Source organism: Gobio gobio (assembly GCF_949357685.1).
Source record: "Gobio gobio genome assembly, chromosome: 6".
Lineage (NCBI taxonomy): Eukaryota > Metazoa > Chordata > Actinopteri > Cypriniformes > Gobionidae > Gobio > Gobio gobio.
Window position 1 is genome coordinate 26,023,075 of NC_137102.1, and position 27,213 is coordinate 26,050,287.

Below are 27,213 nucleotides of genomic sequence, written 5' to 3' on the forward strand. Positions count from 1 at the left end.
TCCCGGTGAAAATTATCATTTATCATTATATAAAGCCAGACCGCGACATTCAAAAGTGTGGGAGTACTTTAAACAGAAGCCGAATAAAACTGTGCTTTGTTCGCTCCGTAACGCCGGTTTCACACTGCGCGCGGTGGCAGAGCAGGAGCTGTGCGCGTGGAGAGCGGGAGCTTTCACACTGCCAATCAGTGTTGCCAAGTCCCGTTTTTTTCCGCGGAATTGGGCTACTTCTACACTGTTGCCGCGGGCTGTGTCTCATGTCCGCGGGTTGAAGCGATCCCAACTATGTGATATTTAGCCCCGGGAATGAGAATTTTAGCAGGCAGCCCTGCAAAAAAAACCACACATATTTAACCCCCCGAACGCGATGTTTACCAGAGAACCTCCCCGAAACGCGATTGGGCTTGTTTTGGGCTTGTTTTGGGCTAGTTTTGAGTAACGAATGGGTGGGTTTTGTTGTGAAAACCTGGCAACCCTGCTGCCAGTGTTCTCTCCATGGTTCTCTCGCGCAGCTGAACCGTGGCGCGTGTATTGCAACAGACGGTCACATTTTCCGGGGTTCTTCTCCGACCCCAGTACGTCTCGTGCTTTTATTTATTATGGGCTGCATATATCTGCTGTAAATGCGACCTGGTTCTCCTCTGTCCCAAACACATATGCATAATAACATGCTGTATGTAGGTAGTTTGCATGATTAAAGTAACATTAAAGTTAAGATATGCCTCTAGCTTTAATCATTTAAATGTGTCTTTGAAGTTTGGGCAAAAACTTCTGGCAGCTTTAGTCGTTGTTTATGCACATGTATCTTCAAAATAGACGACTAGTTATACTATATTAAAACTATGCTGAAAGCTCCTGTATGTGAACCTTTTGCAGATAAATACAAGTGCATTTTCGTTTACTATTGACACAAATCAATAAGTAAATCATACTCAACTACTATAGTAAACAACTTTTCCTAATTAGGCCTACTCTGTTTACATTTTATGATGAATAGTATCATTATATATTATGTTTAAAAAGCTTCTTTTGTTCATATATTTCATTATAAAATGGCAGACTATGTACACTACCCTTCCTGAAATACAATTAATATTGTCATCATTCATTGATTTCATGTTAAAATAATATACAAATTCACTACCCTCTTTGAAATACAATAATCAGTAAAAAATAATCATAAGATTAATCCGGAAAAATAATCGTTAGATTAGCCGACTAATCGAAAAAATAATCGTTAGATTAGTCGACAGAAAAAATAATCGTTAGTTGCAGCTCTTATTCATATCACACGTTAGTGGTAGAGTTATACTCACGTAACACTATAGTTATTCACAATCACGAAAGTTCATTATTTGCATGTGTTTTAAAGCCTTGCCGGTTTCATTCGCGTGCACGGTTTTAACATGAGCTTTTCAGAGCGCGTGCACTAAAAGCCTGTCAAACACGTGAATACTGAACTAAGTAGTCGTCTTACTGCGTTAATACTGTCAAATGCACACAAGGTTAACATAAACACAGTCGGTTATGTCTAAAGTGAAAGTAAAATCGCAATCGTGTCTGTATATTAGATGTGTAGAGGTCTTAAACTGACAGCAGCGCAGCCAGTGAGCACGCGGTCCTTAAAGGGACAGTTCACCTATAACATTATGTCATTATTTACTCACTCTAATATTGTTTCAAACCTGTATTCATTTCTCGATTACATAATTTTCAGTTTTGAGTGAAATATCCCTTTAATGTTAATACTTAATTAATTAATTAATGTTAATTAATGTAAAAAGAAAATCACTCACTGCTCTTGACTGAACTAATACAGTTCAATAAGAATCAGTGTATATTTTATAGTGAAGTCTATGTAGTGTTTTATTTTTACATTTATTCATTCAATTTCATACTTAAATGCTGCTGTACAGCTCTGAGCTGCCAGTGTAAATCTTTATATATATATTTATTTTATATTATCCAATACACTAGGAATGTGTACAAGGGTTTTTTTAAGTAAAGTTTTAAGTTTAAGTAAGGTTTTTCAATTCTTTTAAGTAAAATAAAGAAAGAGTATTGCAATAAAAAAAGTCTTTTTTCTCTTTAACCTCTTGCGGTTCCTGTCGCCTAAGAATAAAATAACAAAAAATGTATGTGACAAGCCATCAGAACAGAACCGAACCGAACCGAAAACCTTGGGTAAAAACCGAGGTATGTATTGAACCGTGGTCTAACTGTATTGTTGCATCCCTAATCAACACTTACTCGTAACTCGTTCATCTCCTGTAATGGTACATTGCTTGTGTTACAAAGTTGGTGAATAATGATGAAGACGGACTCGGTGTGACTGGGACTCATGTTTATTCAGATACAAACAAAATAAACTTGCGCTAACAGCGCTCTCACAACTCCGTAGTTACTATAAATAACTGTTAGCAATCACTCTGTCTCTGGTCCGTGATATCCGGTTCGCGAACGAATCTTTCTTTTGAACCGGTTCTTTTTAGTGAACCGAACCAGTTCACCAAGTCGGACTGAATCGTTCTAAATGGTTCGCGTCTCCAGTCAGCGCTGCTGATCCATAATTTACTAGAGTTACTAACTTTCTGACATGAGTGACAGTCCCTCCGACTAGAAATAAACGAATAACCTGTTGTATATGCTATTAACTACAACAGTTCACTGAACTGATGAGAAGTGAACTCAGGTCCATCCGTCTCTCTGGCAGACTCGTGCCTCGTAGACCTCGTTAAACCACGCCCCCTCCGCTACAAGATCTGATACTCATTTCAAATGCGTGATGTCAGCCAATCACAACAGTGGCCGTTTTTACTGAAGTCTCACAGCAGACACGCCTCTTGAAACAGGGCATTCAGCCAGAGGGCAAACATCAGTATAGGAAAAAATGCCTTTTATTTCTAAATTATGACATTTTATGATGTAAAAATCATACTAACAATATAAGTACACCTCAGGAAACATTATAAAATAATAGAAAAATGCCATGCTATGGGACCTTTAAGGATAATGTTTGTCAATAAACTAAAAAATCTTTCTGGTCAGCATGCCAAACCTTTTAAATAAATGACATTGACAATATAAATAAAATAAATAAAAGAAAAAGCTGCTTTTTTTTTACTCTACACCCTTTATATCAATAATATAATTACATATACTTAATTAAAATAATTGTGTAAGTAGTAAAACAATAAACACGCAAACGGGCAAAAAATGCGTTTTACGTTTAGAAACATTTGGGTCCCCCCTCTCTTGCCTTACAGTGGATTGGTCAACCGCGCACCGACACACACACACACACACACACACACACACACACTGCCGTGTGCTGGGAGAGAGCACAAAGATTAGTAGTTGATGAACTCCAGTCGGGCTGTCAAGTCTATTTTATTCACTTTAAACATCGGATGAAATGATTTTATTTCTCTTTTAATACAGGCGATGCTGAGTTATTAATAAATCACCAAAGACTAAAAATTATGATACAGATGTATTTTTCCATAAGTACGATGTTTTAGTGATTATAGTTTGGTAACGTTAGCTTGTTGTAAGTCACCCTAACAACTAACCCGGCGATAAGCCCTTGTGTGAACTGTTAATAGGCTAATAGATTTACCGCTGTGTTGGGCTCAATGCTATATGGAAGAACTTCGAAGAAGCAAGATAACTGAATAATTATAATACCGTGTGGTGAACCTATGATAAGCAGTGCACGTCGCTCTGTTTTATGTCCGATTGCAAATAGCCAAAATATCTCCAAACCACTGAAGTTTTGTGACCTTTCTTGTCAATTATATCTGTGTCCTCCGAGCTGGTCGTGAGCGCTGAATTTTCTTCACTATCGCTCCACACTCCTCCAAGCCTGTCAGCCTGTCGGCCGCTGTGACTGTCAACAACACCGCGTGCAGCACCCAGAAACCCGGTCCGCAAAACGCATGCGCAGCATTACGCATAGCGCGTAAGCATTATATCGAGCATTTATCGAACTGTTGTTATCGTTTTATCGAGGAAAATTATTTCGCGATAATTATCGTTATCGTTTTATCGCCCAGCCCTAGCAAAGGCTGGCCCGTGTGGTCTGAGCTACTGTAGCTCAAATTGCTCGAGAAGTTAATGCTGGTTTTGATAGAAAATAGTCAGAATACACAGAGCATCGCAGTTTGTTGCGTATGGGGCTGCATAGCCGCAAACGAGTCAGGGTGCCCATGCTGAACCCTGTCCACCACCGAAAGCACCAACAGTGGGCAAGTGAGTATGAGAACTGGACCACGGGGCAATGGAAGAAGGTGCCCTGGTCTGATGAATCACTTTTTCTTTTACATCACGTGGATGGTCTTTAATAATAAAGATTGAGAAGATTGGATCAGTTGTGCTACTTTTTTCTGGAATACTTGAAACACTTTTTATGTAGAATATTTGATGCGGTCCAGCCTGACCCAGAGTCTACCTCCAGCGGCCTCTAGGTAAAATGACCCCTTTAATGGAAATGGTATTCCCTGGTGGCTGTGGCCTCTTTCAGCAGGATGATGTGCCCTGCCACAAAGCAGAAATGGTTCAGGAATGGCACAACGAGTTTGAGATGTTGACTTGGCCTCCAAATTCCCCAGATCTCAATCCAATCAAGCATCTGTGGGATGTGTTGAACAAGCAAGTCCGATCCATAGAGGTCCCACCTTGCAACTTACAGGACTTAAACGATTTGCTGCTAACATCTTGGTGCCAGATACCACAGCACACCTTCAGGGGTCTAGTGGAGTCAAGGTGGAGTCAATCAAAAGAGGGACCAACAATTTATTTTTATTTATGATCTTTAGCAATTAAACCATGATAACGAAAAGCATGGAATTTGTAGTAATATTATTTATATAAATAAATAAATAAATAAATAGCCTTTCACTGTAATCCACATCAGCAAAACTAAATCATTATTAAATCATTAATTGCAAATCTTTATTTGACAATTGATTAACAGAACAAAATTTATAATGGTGACAGGCCAGCTGAGACTTTAAAAAAAAAAAAACATAGCTTCAGTTTGACATTTGAAAAGGGATTCTTCCTATTATCTCACATGTCAACCCACACAGTGACAAACGCTGTCGGCAGTAAGTGAATGGAGACTGAATTTGAATTGGTGTTCAGAAAATATGATTTGACCAGCCTCTGTTCAGTCATGGGTGACCGTCACGCTTGGCATTTCCTGTACTTTAAAGCATAGGAACCCCTATAGACTACAGTAGGTAACACTTCAGTGGTCATATTAGTTTCCTTTTACATGCACACACAAACAATGAGAAGTTTCATTTCATCAGCATTAAACGGAATTGCAAAAAAGAGTGGCTGTTTTTAGACAATTGTAAAGACTTCTGTCTTCCGTTTTCCAGACAAACAATAAAGATCTAATAAAAAAATAAATCAAATTGTCATCAAAAGCAATGATTTATATGGTGAATATCACAAAAATATATCCAGGTTACATGTTACCCCAAAATCTACAGGGAAAAAATAGTCCCTATATTTTATGTAGATTATTTGCTGGTATTCTCATTCTCGTGATGCATCAGCATGTTTTACTTTTACCTTTGTTTTTTCCCCATTATTTTCGTTCTAATGATTTGCATGTTTTTTTTTTTTTTTTTTTTTTTTTTATTGTGCAAGATCTCTTATGGTATTTTAAGCATACAGCAAGTTTAGTTTAAAACTAGGTCTGGTACCGCTCCATTGAGCTTTGATTATGGGGCGTTTCTCAACCGAGCCAGGAAAGACCTCAATTGGATAGACCCACAACCAATCAGAGCAACGGAGTGACGCGTAACGTTAGTTGTCAAATGTCAACAGAACTCAACTGCACTGTGTTACCAAGTCCGTGTTTTTCTCCATGTCCGCGGGTTGAAGCGACCCCAATTATGTGATTATATAAACCCAGGAATGCGAATTTTAGCAGGCAACCTTGCCAAAATAACATATTTTGCCAACCAAACGCGGAGAACCCCCGGAAAGTTATTGTTTTGGGCTATAGTTTTGAGTAGCAATTGTGCGCGACATTGCAAAAACACTTGGAAACCCTGTCTGCACGCACGCTGGATTAAGTAACGTTACAAGGAAAAGATGAGTGTAAACGATCTTTGCCAGTAATAAAATAATTTAAGGATACACAGAGTACTTACCAACACGATCATCGTTTCTGAGAGAAATAGTGAAGGTGAATGCATATACGAACATGTTCTCCGTTTAGGATAAGAGCAAATTCAACCCAAGAGCCTTCGATGACGTGGATGATTACGTTACTGTTGATCATCTGCCCATCATCGTCTAAAGCCCGCCCTGACAATTTCATTGGTCCAAACAGTTTCTGTTCGGGCATAATTCCTCCTCAATGGAGCGAGTCCAGACCGAATTGCCCGAGCAAAAAATTTTGTGGGCGGGGCTAAATTCGGCTGGCATCCAGGCTAGTTTAAAACCCTACATTTGTGTGAATTATTAGGGCCCAAGCCCTGAAAGGGCGCAGAGCCCTATTGTTCTTCCTCAGATTATTCTTTGTTTTTTTTTTTTGTTTTTTTTGTTTTTTTGACTTCTCGGGTACTTTTGGGGCACTTAACATGCTCGAAAACTCTTGAAACTTCGCACGGGCGTCGGAATGCGCGGCCATCAGAGCCGGGCTGAAGCTGGTACCCGGGCGTGGCAGGGGGGCTCGACAGCGCCCCCTAAAGTGGGGTCTGAAAACTTGGTCCATATATCAAACACACTTGCACGTACATGTATGAAACTCGGTACACATATAGACCTCATCGGGCCGAACAACTTTCGTGCTCTAAGTTATGCGTCAGCCCTACAGGAAGTGAGCTATAATCGGTTGTTCGGAAAACGCATGCTCTGGAATTTAATATACTCCTCCGAGGCCATTGTTTCGATCATTGCCAAACTCGGTTAGCATTAAGTGAACATATCCAGGATGCTAAATTGCGAGCGGATTTTTGATATCTCGAAAAGTCTGGCCGTGGCGATGCAACGAATTTATGGCGAGAAAAGGGAAACAGGAAGTGTGTTTTAACTTGTGCAAACATTGACTGGTTTGGATGAAACTTCAGCTGTGTGTTCGTTGTAAAGGCCCATTTATACTTCTGCGTCAAGTGTACGCCGTAGGCTACGCGCGTAGCCGACGCCGTCGTGAGCATTTATACTTCTGCGCTGTTGTCTGCGTCAATGTGCAATTCCACATGCAGACGCTAGGAGGCAGTGTCCTCGGGCATGTTGGTGTAATCAAGACAACAGCCGAAGAAGAAGCAGCTTGATGTGTAGAATCTGTACATTCATGTCGGAATATCAGCAGCAGTGAGAGAGCGGCTTTTCTTGCAGCTTGAGTTGTTGTATCTAATACAAATTAAGCATCTCTAGTTGATTAGTAAAGTTAAATAAGGCGATCTGGCGCTGGAATGCGTTTGTGAAATCATGCGGAGCTCGTGGCCTCTGTTTTCAGTAGCGGTGGCTCAGCAAGCGATTGTTGTTGCGGAGACTTCATTCACGAAATGTACCCTAATGTGTCCCTGTTCTTGATATGCAATCACTGATTAACATCTTTGGTTTTAATGAGAAAATAAATAAACTATATTCAGCGGATCTATGTATTTATTTACTACCATAAAGAATCGCTGGACTGCAAAATAGTGTGTTATAGCAGACGTAAGGAACTATCATCCAATTTCTGGACACACACACACACTCCTATCGCAGATTATTTATTTATTTATTGACCTGAGGGAAGGATTCTGGCAGACCAATCACAGCGCTTGCGGTCCGCGTAGAATTGACGCGTTGTTACATTTTTGGAGAGGTGCGCGTCAGGCTACGGCGTATCCAACGCGTCTATGCGTAGGGTACGCCGTACCCTCTGCGTGCACTCGACGCAGAAGTATAAATTGGCCTTAAGAGGCCGATCACATGGATATGACTTTTGTGAGTCAAAGTTATAGCGCCACCAACTGGCAGCAGGAAGTGTGTCACTTTCAAAAATGCTTTGAATCACCATCTTATTTTCACCAAATTTATTTCAAACTTCATCAGTATAATGTGAAAACATGACAGATAGAGATGTATGAAATGGATTCCTGAAATTTCAAATACTGTTGCCATGGCAACGTGTCAAAGTTTAATAATCTTTTGGCTGTTCTGAGGCTCTTAGCATGCTTGAAATTGCTTGAAACTGCTTGAAACTCAACACACACATCAGAGATGTTAGTCAGTACACATGGGCAAAGCCTCAGAAACGGGCGGGGATGAGGGGCTCTCTAGCGCCACCTTTTGACAAAAGTGAAGGGCTTCGTTTCATCTACAATCACCAAACTCAGTATATATATTGACCTCATCGAGCCGGACAACTTTCTAATTTACAGTCATTAGCTCCGACCAACAGGAAGTCAGATATTTTGGTTTGAAGGTGAATTTTTGGTTAAATCGGGGTCTGAGTTTTTACGTTCTCCTCGTAGGCGATTTATTAAATCTCCACCAAACTCGGTCAACATGAAACAAAGATACTGAAGATGCTAAAATGTGAACGGATATTGGATATCTCAAACGGTGTTTCCATGGCAAGGAATTAAATAAGGACAAAAAAGGGGAACAGAAATTCTGTGTCTGCTGCTCTCCCCTCAATGAACACAAGATGGCAGCATTGTATTAGTTTTGAAGCAGGATAAAAAAAAAACTTGTTTCTCTCTCTCTCTCTCTCTCTCTCTCTCTCTCTCTCTCTCTCTCTCTCTTGTTTGTGATTTATGAGGACACAAATTTGTATAATGACATGGGTATTACACTGGTATTACAACGTGTGTGTGTTTAAAAACATACTAAAACAATGTTTTATTAAAATGTAACCAAATAGCTTTAAAATAATCATACTATTTTTCAGATCAATATATTTATTTTATTTAATATATTTCTTCTGAATATTTATTCTCTGTCTGCCCTCCCCTCACTAAAAGGTAGCAGTGTTGTTATTTTTGAAACTCTCTCTCTCCGTGTGTGTGTGTGTGTGTGTGTGTGTGTGTGTGTGTGTGTGCTTGTTTATGTGATTTATTAGGGACACAAATTTGTATAATGACATGGGTATTACACTGTTATTACAACGTAGTGGTTAATGAGGACATTTCATGTGTCCACATAATAAAAATATCTTTAAAAACATACTAAACAATGTATTATTAAAATGTAACCAAGTAGCTTTAAAAATATACTACAAATTACAATGAAAACATGGTTTATGAGAATATTTCCTGTGTCCCATAAATGAAATAGCTTTAGTGTGTGTGTGTGTGTGTGTGTGTGTGTGTGTGTGTGTGTGTGTGTGTGTGTGTGTGTGTGTGTGTGTGTGTGTGTGTGTGTGTGTGTGTGTGTGTGTGTGTGTGTGTGTGTGTGTGTGTGTGTGTGTGTGTGTGTGTGTGTGTGTGTGTGTGTGTGTGTGTGTGTGTGTGTGTGTGTGTGTGTGTGTGTGTGTGTGTGTGTGTGCATGTTTTTGTGAAATATCAGGACACAAATGTGTATAATGACATGGGTATGACATAGGTATTACAAAAAGAGGGTGAAATATGAGGACGTTCCCCATGTCCTCACTTTTCAAAATGCTTATAAATCACAGAACAAGGTTTTTTTTACAGAAAGGGAACTGCACAGTCTCCTGTGATGGGTAGGTTTAGGGGCAGTGTGTGTGTGTGTGTGTGTGATGGGTAGGTTTAGGGGCAGTGTAAGGGGATAGAAAATACGGTTTGTACGGTATAAAAACCATTACGCCTATGGAATGTCCTCACATTTCACAAAAACAAACATGTGTGTGTGTGTGTGTGTGTGTCCACCAACTGGCAGCAGGAAGTGTGTCACTTTCAAAAATGCTAAATCTCTGTCTTGTCTTCACCCGATTTACTTCAAACTTCATCAGTATAATGACAAAACATGGCAGATGTAGACATACGAATGGATTCCTGATATTTTACATACTGTTGCCATGGCAGTGTGTCAAAGTTTAATCATCTTTTGGCTGTTTTTGAGGCTCTTAGCATGCTTGAAATTGCTTGAAACTCAACACACACATCAGAGATGTCAGTCAGTGGAAATGGGCAAAGCCTCAGAAATGGGTGTGTTGGAGGGGTGTTTATTACAACATAATCATGGTTTATGAAGACATTTCATGTGTCCCCGTAAATCAAAATAGCTTTAAAAGCATACTAAACAATGTTTTAATAAAAATGTAAAAATGCAGAATGTTTTCTGTGATGGTAGGTTTAGGGGTAGTGTGTGTGTGTGTGTGTGTGTGTGTGTGTGTGTGTGTGTGTGTGTGTGTGTGTGTGTGCGATATGTAGGCTTAGGGGTAGTGTAGGGGGATAGAATTTACAGTTTGTACAGTATAAAAACCATTAAGTCTATGGAATGCCCTCCGCCTGTCTTTCCCCTTCCCCCTCTCTATCACTCTCTCTGTGTGTGTGTGTGTGTGTGTGTGTGTGGAGGGGGGGGGCTCTCTCTCACCCTGTGTGTGTGTGTGTGTGTGTGTGTGTGTGTGTGTGTGTGTGTGTGTGTGTGTGTGTGTGTGTGTGTGTGTGTGTGTGTGTGTGTGTGTGTGTGTGTGTGTGTGTGTGTGTGTGTGTGTGTGTGTGTGTGTGTGTGTGTGTGTGTGTGTGTGTGTGTGTGTGTGTGTGTGTGTGTGTGTGTGTGTGTGTGTGTGTGTGTGACTTTCTCTATTTATTTTTTATATTGGACCACACATATTGATTTCAATTTTTCGATTTTGATTGGGGGGGGGGTGTCTCTCTCACCCTGTGAGTTTGTGTGTGTGCCTTTCTCTCTCGGAATGATAATTTACCCCTTTCGTATCATAGACTATCACAAAAAACTATCACTTTAGTGTGAATAAATAAAAAAGAACTACAAACACCTTGAATTAAATACTGGCCTTCTGGACTTACAAAATTTTGAGCAGGAAAATATAACTTTTATTTATGTTATCCTATGACATTAAAATTAATCTAGATTTAAATTACATCATGGGTGTGGCTTGTGGTGATAGTGGCACCAGTTGCTGCAGTAAATGTGGCATATTCGAGCGATTCTAAAATATTCTCCTGTTTAAATGCATATTGCCTGCCGTGCACAGTTAAGCTGATGCCACCGGCGTGGCGGTGCCACCGGCTTGGGCCCGTCATCGCTGCTCGCAGCTTTAATTATATTTATTTTTTCAGGAGCTGTGCCCTGGGCTGGTGTACGGGGACAACAGAGTTTGCTGTGACACCCAACAGCTCACGACTCTGAAGAGCAACATCCAGATCCCCCTTCAGTACCTGTCCAGGTGTGGCTGAAATACCTCTATGAAGATATGTATACAGTAGCTGTTGAGAATTGGAATGAAAACTTTGACCCGTTATTGAGTCACGAGCAGGTTATTGATTAATCCAAGTCATGTTTTCAGTTGAAACCAAACAACATGCACATTGCTTGACACAGTTTGCATTGGGAGAGTTGCCCAGTTTATGGCAGTAATATCATTTGCACTTCATACCAGCTTTAACTTGTCCCCGTTTTTGTGTGCCAGGTGTCCGGCATGTTTCTTCAACTTCATGACCCTGTTTTGCGAGCTCACCTGCAGTCCCAGACAGAGCCAGTTCGTCAATGCTACACAGTTCTCTCCAGACCCTGAGCAAAACAATACCAATGTGTTTGAGGTGTCCTATTACATCAGCCAGACCTTTGCCAACGGTGAGGAAAAGATCCCAAATTTACTGATGCTTGATTCATGACATCAGAACGTGACTTACTTCAGCAAAGCCCTTGATTCAGAAATGGTCCATCACTCACTAACTGTTGTTTAAAATATTGTAGGTAACAAATATGATATTCATGTCATTTTCGTCTTTGTCTTATGTCAGCCATGTATAACGCCTGCAGTGACGTCCAGGCTCCCTCCACCAACGTCAAAGCCCTCAGTCTGCTGTGCGGCAGAGACACCAGTGAGTGCACTCCCAACAACTGGATCCAGTACATGTTCAATACCGACAATGGCCAAGTCCCCTTTTCTATTGTCCCGGTTTTCTCAGGTACAAGCACAACTCATAAAACCTCTTTATAAGCTACAGCATTGTTGCTTGAAGTAATCCACTCAAACTCATATTATATATTATTCCAAATCTGTTTTGCATCCATTAAAATTTATATTCTCAAGATTTCTTCAGTGTTGAAAATGATTGGTCTCCCCAGATGTACCCGTTATGGGCATGACTCCCATGAGCAACGTGACGTTTAACTGTACGCAGTCTCTGGATGACGGCTCAGGGCCCTGCTCCTGTCAGGACTGCAGTAAAGCGTGTGGCGGCCGCACACCCGTGCCTCCTCCGATCGTTCCACCCTGGACCATCCTTGGCCAGGATGCCATGACCTTCATCATGTGGTGTTCTTATATAGCCTTCCTCCTCATCTTCTTTGGAGTTGTGCTGGGAACGTGGTGTTACAGGTAAGTTACAGATTTATGAGGAGGGAAAGTTCTTCAAAAAATCTGTGACATTGCAGAAGGGTTTTATTTGCGTAGTGTACATAGTAATTTATGGTAATATGCACAAGCTCTTTTTGATTTCATATAGTTCACCCAAAAATGAAAATTACCCCATTTACTCATCCCAAAGACATCTTAGGTGTATTTGACTTTCTTCTTTCAGAAGAATACAATCTATTCTATTCTATTTTGGCTCCTGCAATGGGTAGGGGGGTGTCCTATCCCTGTGCGTTGAGCCGACCAGATGAACCAGTTGTTTCCAGTGCTGACGGTCTTGTGCCAGCTGCTCTGCATCCTCCACAGCAACTCCATGTTGTTGGAGGTCGCCTGCTAGGACGTCAAGCCATCGGGTGCGGGGTCTACCTCGTGGTCGTCTCCATCCTGCGGCTCTCGGATCAAACTGGAGAATGGCTCTCGTCGGATGGTCAGGAGGGAGGCGGAGGACATGGCCGAACCAGCGGGTGCGACGTTGCGCAGCTAGGCAGGATGCTCTGGGCTGGCACATGCGGGCTCTAAGCACTTGATTGGAAACCCGCTGGGGCCACCTGATGTTCTCGATGGTTCTGAGAGCCCTGCTATCAAAACCATCTAATCTTGTAGCCAGTGTCTTATTTAAGGGCCAAGTCTCCGAGCCATAAAGCAGGATGGAGAGTACTGCGGAGTTGTAGATCCGAAGCTTCGTCTTGCGTGAGATGGTCTGGTGCCGCCAGAGTGGTTTCCAGAGAGACTGTAGGGCTGACGCAGCCAGGGCTCTTCTGCGGGTAATCTCTGGTTTTAGGTCCCCGTTGTCTGTCACTATGGATCCCAGATACACAAAGCTTTTGACAGGCTCTACAATGTCATTGCCAAGCCGCAGGGAAGGTGGATGCGGTCCGTCACCGACGTACATGAACTTGGTTTTCGCCCAGCTCACCTGAAGGCCAAGCTTCTCAGCCTCTTCACTGTATATGCCCAGAGCGTCTCTCAGCTGGCTGTAGGACGTGCTGAGCAGGATGGTGTCGTCAGCATACTCCAGGTCAGTCAGGGTGTAACTGCCAAAGGACACTCCGGGGACCCGCTCACAAACCCTGGACATCAGATGGTCAATGATGCAGTTGAAGAGGTCGGGAGCAGCCACGCAGCCCTGGCGAACGCCACTGGAGATGGGAAACCAGTCTGAGTCTCTGCCGTTGATGCGGACACAGCTCTGAGCGTTGCTATAAAGCAACTTGAACAGGGCAACGATCTTGGGTGGTGCTCCAAGGGCGTGTAGGATACTCCACAGTGAAGTGTGGCAAACGGTGTCAAATGCAGCCTTCAGATCTATGAACCCGATGTAAAGATGTCGGTCTTTACGGAATTCATAGGTCTTCTCTATCAGCAAGCGAACGGCAGAGATTTGATCTGTTGTGGAGCGGTTAGGCATGAAGCCAGCCTGCTGGGGACGGCGGCTGCTTCTGATGGCTGGGAGAGCACGAGTGAGCAAGATCCTGGTAAAGAGCTTGCCGGGGATGGAGAGAAGGGTAATGCCTCTGTGGTTGCCGCAGACTAGCCTGTCACCGTTGCGTTTCCAGAAGGGCAAGATGACTCCTCTGGTCCAGTCGTTGGGAAGCCTCTCTGTCTCCCACACCTCATTGAATATGTGGGTAAGCCACTCGACAATGCTTTCACCGCCTGATTTTAGCATCTCCGCGGTTATTGCACAGATGCCGGGGGCTTTCCTGTTGTTAAATTTTTCCAGAGCAGCTTTGACTTCCTCAGGTGTGACAGGGTCTGTACTGCAGACAGCACTGGGGGCTGCAGCATTGGCGGCTGATGAGATGGCGGGATCAGCCGGGAAGGTACCGTGCTGCAGAAGGAGGCTGAAGTGCTCTTTCCAGCGTTCGAGGCAGTTAGCTTCAGTTGCTATGAGGTTGCCATCAGAATCTTTCACCAGGGCTGTCTTGATGTGTGGTCCATTACGAGCTTTGCGCAGCAGACTAAAGACACGGCTCATATTGTTGTTATTGGCCGCGGACTCTAGATGTTTAGCTTCTGCTTGCCAGAAGTTCTCCCTATCCTCAGCTATAGCCACATTGCGCTGACGGTTCAGTCGCTGATACTCCGTCAGGTCACCTCGGAGCCGGGCCTCGCGCCGCCGGTCGATGATGTTAAGTGTCCTCTCTGATATCCAAGGCTTTTTCGGGGAAGGTCGAAAGCATCCGAAGACATTGTGAGCTGACTGGATGACACTTTCCTTGAAGGTCTGCCAGTCGTTCACCTTGTCGGTAGCCAGGTTATCATAGGTGCTGTGGATGGCGCGGCTGAAGTCTGTGGCGATGTTTGGGTCACTGAGTAGGGAGGAGTCCAGGCGAGGCTGTGTCTTGGTGTGCTGGTTAACTCGCAGCTTTAACTTGAGCTGGGCCACCAGCAGGCGATGGTCTGTGTTGCCAAGCTCTGCTCCTCTGTACACACGGCAGTTGGTGACAAACGACTTCCAGCGTCGAGAGATGAGGATATGGTCTAACGCTTTCCTGGTTCTGCCATCTGGGCTGTACCATGTCCAGTGATGGATAAGCTTCCGGGGAAACCAGGTATCAGCAATGCAGAGGTTGTTATGGTGGCAGAGAAGGAGTAGGCGGTTACCGTTGTCGTTTGTGGACCTGTCAGCAAAGGTTGTGCCGACAGGTGAGCCTGTGGACCGATCACTGCTAGACAGAGTGGCGTTGGCATCGGTGAGGATGATGGTGATGTCGTGTGGTGGGGCTTGGCCAACAGCCTCATGGAGTTGGTCAAAGAAGGCATCCTTCGCATCCTCATCAGCGACATCGGTGGGGGCATAAGCAACAATTACTGTCATCTTGCCGTGTTGGTGGAGGAGGCGGGCCGACAGCAATCTGTCGCTCAGGGGAGTCCAGCTGATGAGGGTCTTGCGGAATGCCTTTGGGATGGCAAGTGCCACGCCATAAAGGCCTGTCCGTCTCTCGGGGCCACTCCAGAAGTAGCAATGGTCGCCTGCTGTTGTTTCGCCATTGCCGTGCCATCGAACTTCACAGAGCCCTGCCAAGGAGATGTTATAGCGGCAGAGCTCTCGGGACAGCAGGGTGGCTGCTCCGGGGCGAAGGAGTGTCTGGACATTCCATGTGGCGACTCGGGTCCTGCGAAGAAGGTTGATCCGTACTCGTTGGTCGGGGGCAGGCTGGGGTCCGTTACCATTTTGAGCAGTCCGGCTACTTTCTCCGATCGGTTTCGTAACAAAAGGGTTTCTCCTGGGTGGGTTGTTAGCCCTCCGCAGGATAGTCGGTTGGTGGGGCTGCCACCTCACAGCATACCGACATGCTGGGGTCTTTGTTTGTCTGGAACCTACCCTGTAGACCGGCCCGCCTAGGGTGACCCTACCAGGAGCAAGCTCCCGACGGTATCGCTCTGCAGGGTCACTGGAACACGCAAGCCCCCTCGCCACGTCAAGGCCAGACCCAAAAGAGGGTTATCAGTTATATTAAATGTCCTGGCTAATCCAAGCATTATAATGGCAATGAATGCCCAAAATTTTCAGCCCAAAAAGTGCATCCAGCCATTATAAAGGTACTCCACACGGCTCTGGGGGGTTAATAACGGCCTTTTGAAGTGAATCGATGGGTTTGTGTGAGGAAAATATCCATATTTAACACGTTCTAAAGTAAAATATCTAGCTTCCGGCGGACCGCCTTCTGTATTCCATTCCATTATAAAGCTTGGATTAGCCAGGAAATTTTTTTATATAATTCCCATTGTATTTGTCTGAAAGAAGAATGTTATACTTTGGATGGCTTGAGGGTGAGTAAATTGGGATAATATACATTTTTTTGGTGAACTATACCTTTTAATGCCGAGTTCACACTGCACAATTTTCAAACTTGTCGGATCACAGTTCTTTTTACACTGCATGACTATCTGGGGTAGCATTCAGTCACTGCTGTGTTCACACTGCGTGATGGATCGGCGACAAGGGGTTTCACACTGCATGACTTAACAATAGGAAGAATCGCCGACAACTGTCTCGTCCGCAAACTACGTTTCACAATCAAACCCACGAGAGAAATTACAAGGAAACAACGCAAGGTCACGCGTGCGTCAAACCGGAGTTCTCGTGTGAGACTGGAATTGGTATTAAAAATATCTAGACTGCAGAAAGCTTGCGATTTATATTATAAATATATCTATTAAAATACTGATATTCTGGTCTATAACTCCTCCCAGAACTTCCCGCTGCCCTGTATCTTGCTCTCTCATTGGCTGTAGGTCATCGCCGATGTTATTTTCAGTCAAAACGCATTTCACACAGCAGGAGTTTGAATCTCCGACAGGTCCAGATATTGAGCATGCCAAATAACGCGACTCGTCTGCGTTTCTTTAAGATTGCGTCTTTGATAATTCACACTGCGTGATCTTCACTCGCGTGAACAAGCACCGATATGTCTATGATTCCGGGCATTTGTCTGCGATTTTGTAAAACCTGTCGGCAAATCAAAATCGGGCCTTAAATCGGGCAGTGTGAACTCTGCATAGGATGTGACCATGACTGGTTCAGACAAAATAGTTTGTAAATTCTGCATATTATTTGGAGCGTTTGAGACTTTGGAGCAAAAAATAAGCTTATAAGTTCTTTACACCGCATCAGTGACAATCATTTATATTTTTATTAAAACAATTTAAAATGCAGTGTAGCATTTGTTTAACTCACACCCAGTAATTTCAATCATGAGTAAGTGCAGAGGCATTGTGCACTGTGTAGACACGATGTTTATTGTAGTTCTACACTAAATGTGAGCAGGCATTTACTCATCTCACTGGCACAAAAACAGATTCAGTATTCCTCAAAATGAATACAAATATTGAAATACAAACCTATACCAATAATTACATGTTAAAAGTGTCATATTTTTATGTGATCCGGAATGACAGCTGAAAGGTTTGTTTGAGCTACGCCCTCTGCTGTACAGGTGTGAATTTGTATTTCCTTCCACCAGAGGCTTATTCATTTCACTTTTAATCTGAAAGAGCCTAAACATTTTCCAAAAACAGATTGTTGTTGTTGTTGTTATTAAAAAACAAGCAATCAAGCCCAATCCAGGTGAGGAAAAAGTAAATAAAAAGTAATGGAACCCATTACTTTCCATAAAAAATTAAATTATGCAGTTAGTTACTTTTTTTTTTAGCGAGTAACACAATATTGTAACACTGGCACATGCAGGTTGAAATTACTTTAAATGATGTATATAAATCTGAAATCTCCAAATATGATTTTTGTGATTGATCAAATATCAGTCCATATTTGTTTCTTTATTGGTTTTTATTTTTTGTTTACAGACAGAGGATGGTCACATCTGAATATGGCCCTATTCTTGACAGCAACCAGCCCTACTCCATGAACTCTGATGGCACAGATTTTGTAGGTATGTAAATTGTAAGTTAAGTTGGTTGGCGTTAAGGCACAATATGGCTGTCACATCATCCAGGTGGATGCTGCACATTGGTGGTGGTTGAATAGATTCCCCCTTCTACGCAACATAATCTAACATTCATTTCAAATGCAAAGATGTCAACCAATCACAAAAGTGGGCGTTTTCACTGAAGTCTCACAGCAGACACGCCCCTTGAAACAGCATTCAAGCCAGAGGGGTAATAACAGTATAGAAAAAATGCCTTTTATTTCTAAATTATGAATTTTTTTTATGTAAAAATCATACTAACAATATAAGTAGACCTCAGGAAACATTATAAAATTATAGAAAAATGCCATGCCATCGGACCTTTAAGCCACTCAAGCACGATAAGACGCACAAATAAGAACTTAAATCTGTACTAGGTGCTGTCTGTGAATCTGTGACACACACAGGACTCATGCGCACAGAATGCAGCTTCAGACAGCGCATGGCCGCGTTGAGTTCTCTTTCATGCTTGAACAGATAAAAAAACACAAAAGTATGCCTAAATGTCCGCTTTGTCGAGTATCCTCGTAAGCACGTCTTAAATGAGTTAAAAAGTGTTAAAAAAAGATGCAAAGAGTTGTTGTGAGGACATCGGCTGTATGTCAGATCCGAATCCTCATCACGTGCTTCAGATCTTAGTGACAGCAGCCTAATAAACCTGCTGCTGTGATGTCTGTCATTAATGTAAATTGATGTTAGATCAAATATTTAAAAGAAAAGAACATTTGTTGTTTCTACATTAATTTGGATATTAAATGTGAACTTATTACAATATAAAAATATATTAAACTTTAATGTTAGGTCCGATTTTAATTGTGATTAATTACAGAAAAATGATAATTAGTTAAATTGTTTTAATCGACAGCTGTAAATTATTTAGTTTATTTTAATAATAAAATTATAAAGTATTTTATTTATACTCTAAACTATTATTATTATTATTATTATTTAGGGATATATCCTGGTGCCAAAACAATTTTATTTTTTTTGTATGTGAATGCTGTTTTACGTGAATATTACGATGACACTAGTGAAGCACACATTTTTATTTATAAAAATGCTTTAGAGTCAGTGATTGGATAATTATTGCTGTGATTATTATGTTTCTAGCATGTTATATGTTTGGCAATAGTTTGATGCACCTCTTGGTGGAAATAACATCACAATATTTATTTCCACCAAGAGGTGCATCAATTTTTGGTCAAGATCTTGTATTGACAATGCAAGAGTCCAGCACTCTGTAAAGTGTCCTCCAGGCTCCAGCACATCCCAAAGACTTTCAATGAATTTAAGGTCTGGACTCAGAGGTGCCAATTCATGTGTTAAATGGATTATTCATGCTCCATCCCAACCATTCTTTCACAGTTTGAGCCTGATGAATCTTGACATTGTCATCCTGGAATATGGCTATGATGTTTCTTCCTACAAGGTTGTTTAAGAAATGAAAAGCTACACACTCCATCAATTAGGGTTAGAAGAACTGTTGCCAAGCATATAACATGCTAGAAACGTAATAATCACTGCAATAACGATCCAATCATAGACTCTTAAGCATTTGCCTATTTAAATCCAAACAGCAACTTTTTTTTTTTTTTTTTTTGGCCGGGCAGTGTATATTCTCAATCTCAATTTATTTATAAAGAACAATTAAAAAAGACTAACTCTAAACAGACTTATAAATACACCAAAACCAATCAAAAAAACAAATGAATAATAATAATAAAATAAAAAGTATATATAAAACATAACGACAACAAAAGACATCACAAATCATGGGCTATAGTGAAGAGATACGTTTTTAATTTTGCTTTAAAAATATGTAATGTTGGTGCAGTTTTAATATGGATTGGTAAACTCTTCCAAAGTTTAGGTGCAGCTATGGCAAAAGCTTGATCACCCCTAGATTTTAACTTTGACTTTGGAACAGTTAACAAACTCGGGTTGGCAGACCTAAGAGTTCTCAATGGATGGTGTTCACACAAGAAGTCAAAAAGGTTAGAAGAGGCGAGGCCATTTAAACATTTAAGAACAAGCAAACGCACTTTAAATTCAATTCTAAAGCAGACTGGGAACCAATGTAAAGACATTAAAACAGGAGTAATATGTTCACGTTTGCGAACACAGGTTTAAGAGTCTTGCAGCTGTGTTTTGGACCATTTGTAATCTAGATATTGAAGAACTGTTTATACCTAGATATAGGGAATTACAATAGTCAATTCTAGAAGAAATAAAAGCATGAATCACAGTTTCAATATCAATATCTTAGTTGATGATAACTTGACAACTAAATTAATTTGATCCTTCAAAAAAGACACCCATGTTTTTTACACATGATTTAACTGAGAATAAAATCAAATAAAACATCAGAATTTAAATGAGAAATGTTTGAGACTTCAGAAGAACCAAACACGATGATCCCTGTTTTACTCTCATTTAGATTTAAAAAAAAAAAAAAAAACATCATCCAGGCTCTGACAGGCACAGAGGGAGTCTAAGCTATTTTTGTGCTTCAGGGGCAAGTAAAGTTGTGTATTGTCTGCATAGAAATTATAGTATAAGCCATGCTTTTCAAAAATAGAACCTAAAGCAAGCATTTATAGAGAAAACAATAAAGGGGCCAGAATAGAGCCTTGGGGGACCCCACAGTTCAGGGGGGCCACACTCGAATGACATCCTACTATACTGATCGAAAAGTTTCTATTTTTAAGGTCTGACTGAAACCAACTCAGGGCAGTTCCTCTGATGCCCATGGCTTAAATTACCTCATAGTCAACTGTATTGAACGCAGCTCTTAAATCTAAAAGTACCAGTACAACAGTCACCTGAGTCAGTGGCCATTAAAACATCATTTAAATTTCAATTATTATATTATATTGTTAGGTTACCATTATTTACTGATATTTATATATATATATATATATGATAGTTGTTTCACTAACAAATGTGCTAAAAAAGACACGTTTGCTGCACGATTACTATTATTATTTAACTGAATTTTAGGTATACTAGTGTAGAAATTCACACATGACCTTTAACATCCAACAAAATGATCACTTCTCCACAAAATGGCATGCTTCCTGACTGTTGTCTTTGTTTCTTAGATGAAGCTACTTGCTGCGAGACGTTGGGCGAGCGTTTTGAGAACACGCTCCGTGTTCTCTTCAGCAGCTGGGGCTCGCTGTGTGTGCGGCAGCCCTTAACTGTGATCCTGGTCAGTGTGGTGCTGGTGTCGATCTGCTCGGCAGGGCTGTCCTACTTGCGCATCACCACCAACCCGGTGGAGCTCTGGTCGTCTCCCAGCAGCAGGGCCAGGCTGGAGAAGGACTATTTCGACCAGCACTTCGGACCATTTTTCCGCACCGAGCAGCTCATCATCACCACCCCGTGGGATGGAAACTCCTCGAGCTCCTTCTCACCCAGCACTGGATCAGACATACCCTTCACCCCCATTCTGAATAGATCACTCCTCCATCAGGCAAGTCAACAAGTAGCGCAAGTAGTACGATGTAATAGAGCTGCACAATTAATAGTTAAAGGATTGTAATCTCAATTCAAACACCCACGCCATCTTATTCCTCAATGTTGATTCGTCAACTATGTCTTTTAAACATTTGACCTCTGCCGCTGACCCAGAGAGAGCAGTTGTCATGTATAGGTATGAAAAAGTATTTTCAACCACACAGTATCATCATTTCTTGTCACAAAAGTACTGGGATAAAAATTTGTAGTTGAGATATAAACACAAATTTTTTACGGTTGCGATCAAAATAGAGGAAATCATCTTTTGAAAGTAAGTAGGTGGCGATAATTTATCCAGAATCGTGCAGCTCTACTGGGTACAGTAGAGTACAGAAAAATGATAGGAAATATCTAACCAATCAAAATCAAGTATAGCTTAAAAAAAAGCCACTTGATTTGATATGTTAATATCGATCAGTGTTTTAAGTGTGGCTTTTGAAGACCGTATAAAAGCTTTTTACTGTCTTTTTAAGAATTTAAGTTACATTTGAGAAATTTGAGAGAATGTCTTGGAGATTTGATGTTTTGTTAATAATATTTTTTATATTTTAGCTGTACCATACTCAACTTTTTTTCTGTGTTCTTGTACCATCTCCTCTGTTTCCATGTAGGTGTTGGATCTCCAGACAGAAATAGCAAATCTAACAGCTGAATATAAAGGAGAGACAGTGACTCTTCAAGACATCTGTGTTTCTCCACTGGCTCCTTACAATGACAATTGTACCATCCTGAGTATGTTAAACTACTACCAGAACAGCCATGAAGTCCTGGATCATTTTTTGGGTGACGAGTTCTATGTCTACTTTGACTACCGCACGCATTTTCTGTATTGTGTCAGGTGAGCGCTACTGTTTTTTTTTTTTTTTTTGGAGCGCTTCAGTGATGTATTTTTGTAGGCCAACTCTGAATAGCATCACCCTGGTTCCTTTGACAAAAACAATAGGGGCCCTATCATGCACCCGGCGCAATGCGGCGCCAGGCACGACACAAGTGTTTTTTACTAGTTTCAGCCCGATGCAATTTCACATCCTGTGCCATGTTGTTTAAATGGCAAATTCACTTGCGGCCATGGGCGTGCTGGTCAAAAAAAACAAGGTGCACATTGTTGGCGGTGTGCTATTTTGAGGCAACTGAAAACGACTGCGCCATTGACCAACAAAAACCTTGTCTAAAGTCAATAGCGCAGTATTTTTTGTGTTATTTAAAGTGTGCGTTAGTAATATGCACATGTAGGCAGGTGCACAACATGCGTACACTGCGTATTACACACACAAGTACGTGCAGCAGCACACAAACATTTGAGCCGTTTCCTCTCTGGAGAAGCGTTCAGTCTTTCCACTCACAAATTCCGCCATGGTGCAAGTGCAACTGGCTTTTAAAGGGAATGGGAGATGTCTCTGATTGGTTTATTGCACGTCACACCCAAAACACACCCATGGTTTATTAAGAGTATAGGGACAACCCTTTTAGACCATGCGTCGGGCGTGCTGAGTGCCGACCATTTTTCCCATCGTTAAACTAGCAAAAGTGGATTTCGGACATGCCTTAAGTGCACCTGCGCCATGCGCTTCAGATCATGTGCTCCTAGGGCCCTAGGAGTTTTCTATTGGCGTTTGGATTTTTGCAGAAAACAAGAGTTTATGATTCTTACATGTTTTGTTCACCATGATCTTCCCAAATGAAAAAAACTTTAATGAATTTTGAAGCGTAAATGCTAGGGGTGTAACGATACACCTATGCCACGGTTCATGTCACGGTTTTTGAGCCACGGTTCGGTTCTGTTTTCTGTGGAGCCATGGTTTATGGCGGGCACCAGCAATAATAACACTAGATTCACTTTTAACAACAGCAATAATTTAACTTTGTATAATGTATACATTGGCTTCACGTTTCCTATAGAGCAGTTAGCATACCTGAGTAAACTCAAATGAAATGAATGTAGACTAGTACATACACTAGACTGCACTGTAGACTAGTCAGAAATAATCTAGTCATTTTACTATAATGTAAAAAAAAAAATTACATTAATTGTATGAATATGACTAATACTGATGAATAAATAGGCCTATAAGTTAAATGTATTAAATAGCAGTTTTTGTTAATACTATAAAGTAGCCACCACACTAATTTAAAAATAAACAAAATAAAATAAAGTGAAAACAAAGTGGCATTTTGTGGTTATGGAAACAACAGTTACCATGGCGAATACACAATACTTAATGAACTGTTAATGAAACATGAAAACTGCTCCTGATAAACAGAATGCACATCATAACTGCATGCCTTCCCAGCTAACACACGTCGAACCAGTTACGTGATTTATTGGTACTTTACTTTTATTTCATGACTTACAAATTGACATCGTAACGTTGCATGCTTGTAGTTTGTTTCTCTTGTGCTATAATATACGGCGTGATAGGGCGCGCGCAGAAAGAGTGTGCGCAACGCGTGCAGTATAATGGCTGACAGGACAGGAAAACGGTTTTCTGAGGTGAGTTTTTTTTTATTTTGTAACAAGCTACGAAAATTACGATGTTGCTGGGACTCCAACTAAGGTTGCATTTTGCCTACCTGACTAAATGGGGAAACTCTTTGTCCTTCCACCATGCAACTTGAGCGATCACTTAAAGGGTTAGTTCACCCAAAAATGAAAATTCTGTCATTAATTACTTACCCTCATATCCGTTCATCTTCGGAACACAAATGAAGATATTTTAGTTGAAATCCGAGGGCTCAGAAAGGCCTCCATTGGCACAATGCACTTTACACTCTCAAGACCCATAAAAGGTACTAAAGACGTCGTTACAAAGTCCATCTCACTACAGTGGTTCTACAATAACTTTATGAATCGGCGAGAATAGTTTCTGTGCGCAAAAAAAACCTAAATAACGACTTGCATAGTGATGACCGATTTCAAAACAATGCATCATGAAGCTTCGAAGCGTTATGAATCAGCGAGTCGAATCATGATTCGGATCGTGTGTCAAACCGCCAAACTGCTGAAATCACGTGACTTTGGCGATTCAAACCGCTGAATCGACTCACTGATTCATAACGCTTCGAAGCTTCATGGTGCATTGTTTTGAAATCGGTCATCACAATATAAGTCGTTATTTAGGGTTTTTTTGAGCACAAAAACTATTCTCGCCGATTCATAAAGTTATTTTAGAACCACTGTAGTGAGATGGACTTTGTAACGACGTCTTTAGTACCTTTTATGGGTCTTGAGAGTGTAAAGTGCATTGTGCCAATGGAGGCCTTTCTGAGCCCTCGGATTTCAAATAAAATATCTTCATTTGTGTTCCGAAGATGAACGGAGGTCTGACGGGTGTCGAACGACATGAGGGTAAGTAATTAATGATAGAATTTTCATTTTTGGGTGAACTAACCCTTTAAGTGACGTGACATGCACTTGGAAGACAAACGTTAGTGAATACTTAGTAAATAATATTATTATAATAATATTTAGTAAAAATACAGCTCTTATTAGTTGCTAAAAGTGTACTAATTACTATTTAATCTAATGTCAAGGAAGAAAAAAATAATGTTGTGGCATAAGGTGAAGTGAGAGCTGTGCTGGGCAGCAGGGGGCGGGGCGCGTTTGGTTCGACATGAGGGGATCGCGGTTCAAACTGTGGGATTTTTCGGTTCGGTTTGAATATCGTTACACCCCTAGTAAATGCAATCGGCAGAAGTAAAAAGCTAAATGTAGGTTATAAACTAACTACACCACAATCGCATGACTTCAACATCACAACTCTTTTAGTCTCCAACATTTTACAGTTTGTAAGAGTATGATTTATATAAACACAATGAGGCAGTGAAAGCCAGAAGTGCTATGATGCCAACTCGTTTCTGGGATTTGGCCTACAAAAATACACCATCCCTGTAATACTCTATTATGATTTATATTGCATTTGTTTCCACTAAACTTTGAAAATTAAAAACTAAATAAACTCCAATACACTTTTTTTAAAATTAAAAAAAAAAATATATATATTTTACTCTTATCTAGTTTTTCTTATCTTTTGCTTTTGGTCCTAGTTCTCCCACAGCCCTGGATGACACAGGTCACTTTCATGACCCCTGCATGGGTACATATGGAGGCCCAGTTTTCCCCTGGCTTGTTCTTGGGGGATATGATGGTAAGTTTGACAGAATTTAACATGAAGACAAAAGAACAAAGACATCTTTGATTATATTTTGTAACATAACCTACTTAAAATTTGGGGTTGGTGAATTTTTTAATGTTTTTAAAGAAGTCTCTTCTGCTCACCAAGGCTGCATTTATTAGATCAAAATACAGTGAAAACAGTAATAATATGAAATATTATTTATTACAGTTTTAAATAACCATTTTCTATGTATTATATTTATTTATTGTTCTATTATTCATATTTTATATTATACTTGTAATTATTTATTTATTTATATCTATCTATTTATTTATATTTGAAAACTATTTATTGTAAAATGAAATTTATTCCTGTGATCATACCTGAATTTTCAGCATCATTACTCCAGTCTTCTGTGTCACATCATCCTTCAGAAATCATTCTATGATGATCTGATGCTCAAGAAACAATTCCTATTATTGTTATTATTATTAATGTTGAAAAGTAATCTTTACTGTCACCTTTTAATCAATTTAATACATCCTTGTAATATATAAGTATCGATTTCTTAATTTAAAAAAATACAAAACTTTTGTAGTGTATATATTAGAGGTGTCACTAGTCGGTTCTCTGTACCAATATCTGTAAAATTATAGTTTTCGGTACCATAGCCTAAGCTGTTGTAACTGTTTTATTTTAATATATTTATTATTTTACTGTTTGAATATAACAAAATATTAAATAAACAAAATTAGTTAATTATGGCTGTAAATAATACATTAAAACAAAAGCATGTAGCCTTGAAATATGGTTACATTTAGTAAAAATTGCATTAAGATCAAATAAAGTTAGTAATAAATGAAAAACAAAGAAACATTACAAGTCTGGCAGGTCTATTGCTCTTGTCCTTTAAGACTTAATGCACAGATCTTTTGTCAGAAATTTGTATTATTAAAATGCTCTTAAGTGTTTTTGTAATTTTAGTTTTTGCTCATTATTTGCACAAATCTTATCTAGTATGTTTAAGCTGAACAGAGAATTTAAGATACTACTTTTAGCTTTTGAAATATAGTTTTTTATTCATTGTAAATGTATAACTTGTATTCATCTGTTTTGTCCTCTTTCACATATAGGCACCAACTACAACAACGCCACAGCTCTAGTGATCACCTTTCCTGTCAACAACTACCTAAATGACACTGACAAATTAGGCAAAGCTTTGGCATGGGAAAAAGAGTAAGTGGGAGGAAGTAATAAGTTAGTAAATCTTATGGATGAATAGGTTTTATTTTATTTTTATTTATCTTCTTCATAAATATTCACCTAATTATCTGAACTAGAATGACAACTACTGATTACAAAATTTAAGCATTTAGGAGTAACTTTATTCATACCTCCACAGGTTTGTCAACTTTGTGAAGAACTATAAAAACCCCAACCTGACCATCTCGTTCAGCTCGGAGCGCAGCATCGAGGATGAGATTGACCGCGAGAGCAACAGTGATGTCACCACCATATTGATCAGCTACGTCATCATGTTTGTCTACATCTCGCTGGCTCTGGGCCACATTAACAGCTGCTGGACCCTGCTGGTAAGACTTCTGCATGTGGCCTTAAGTCTAAA

General features: G+C 40.5%; 1 protein-coding gene across 1 annotated transcript in view; it reads left to right on the forward strand.

The window, feature by feature from the left end:
* npc1 (Niemann-Pick disease, type C1) overlaps positions 1-27,213 on the forward strand; it is a 55,208-nt gene that overhangs the window by 10,011 nt on the left and 17,984 nt on the right. The window contains exons 3-12 of the mRNA XM_079820175.1: positions 11,223-11,329; positions 11,573-11,736; positions 11,907-12,074; positions 12,235-12,487; positions 17,834-17,919; positions 21,057-21,430; positions 22,086-22,312; positions 25,519-25,619; positions 26,723-26,825; positions 26,992-27,181. Coding sequence (XP_079676301.1) covers positions 11,223-11,329; positions 11,573-11,736; positions 11,907-12,074; positions 12,235-12,487; positions 17,834-17,919; positions 21,057-21,430; positions 22,086-22,312; positions 25,519-25,619; positions 26,723-26,825; positions 26,992-27,181 — 1,773 coding nt within the window. The remainder of the gene's footprint in view (positions 1-11,222; positions 11,330-11,572; positions 11,737-11,906; positions 12,075-12,234; positions 12,488-17,833; positions 17,920-21,056; positions 21,431-22,085; positions 22,313-25,518; positions 25,620-26,722; positions 26,826-26,991; positions 27,182-27,213) is intronic.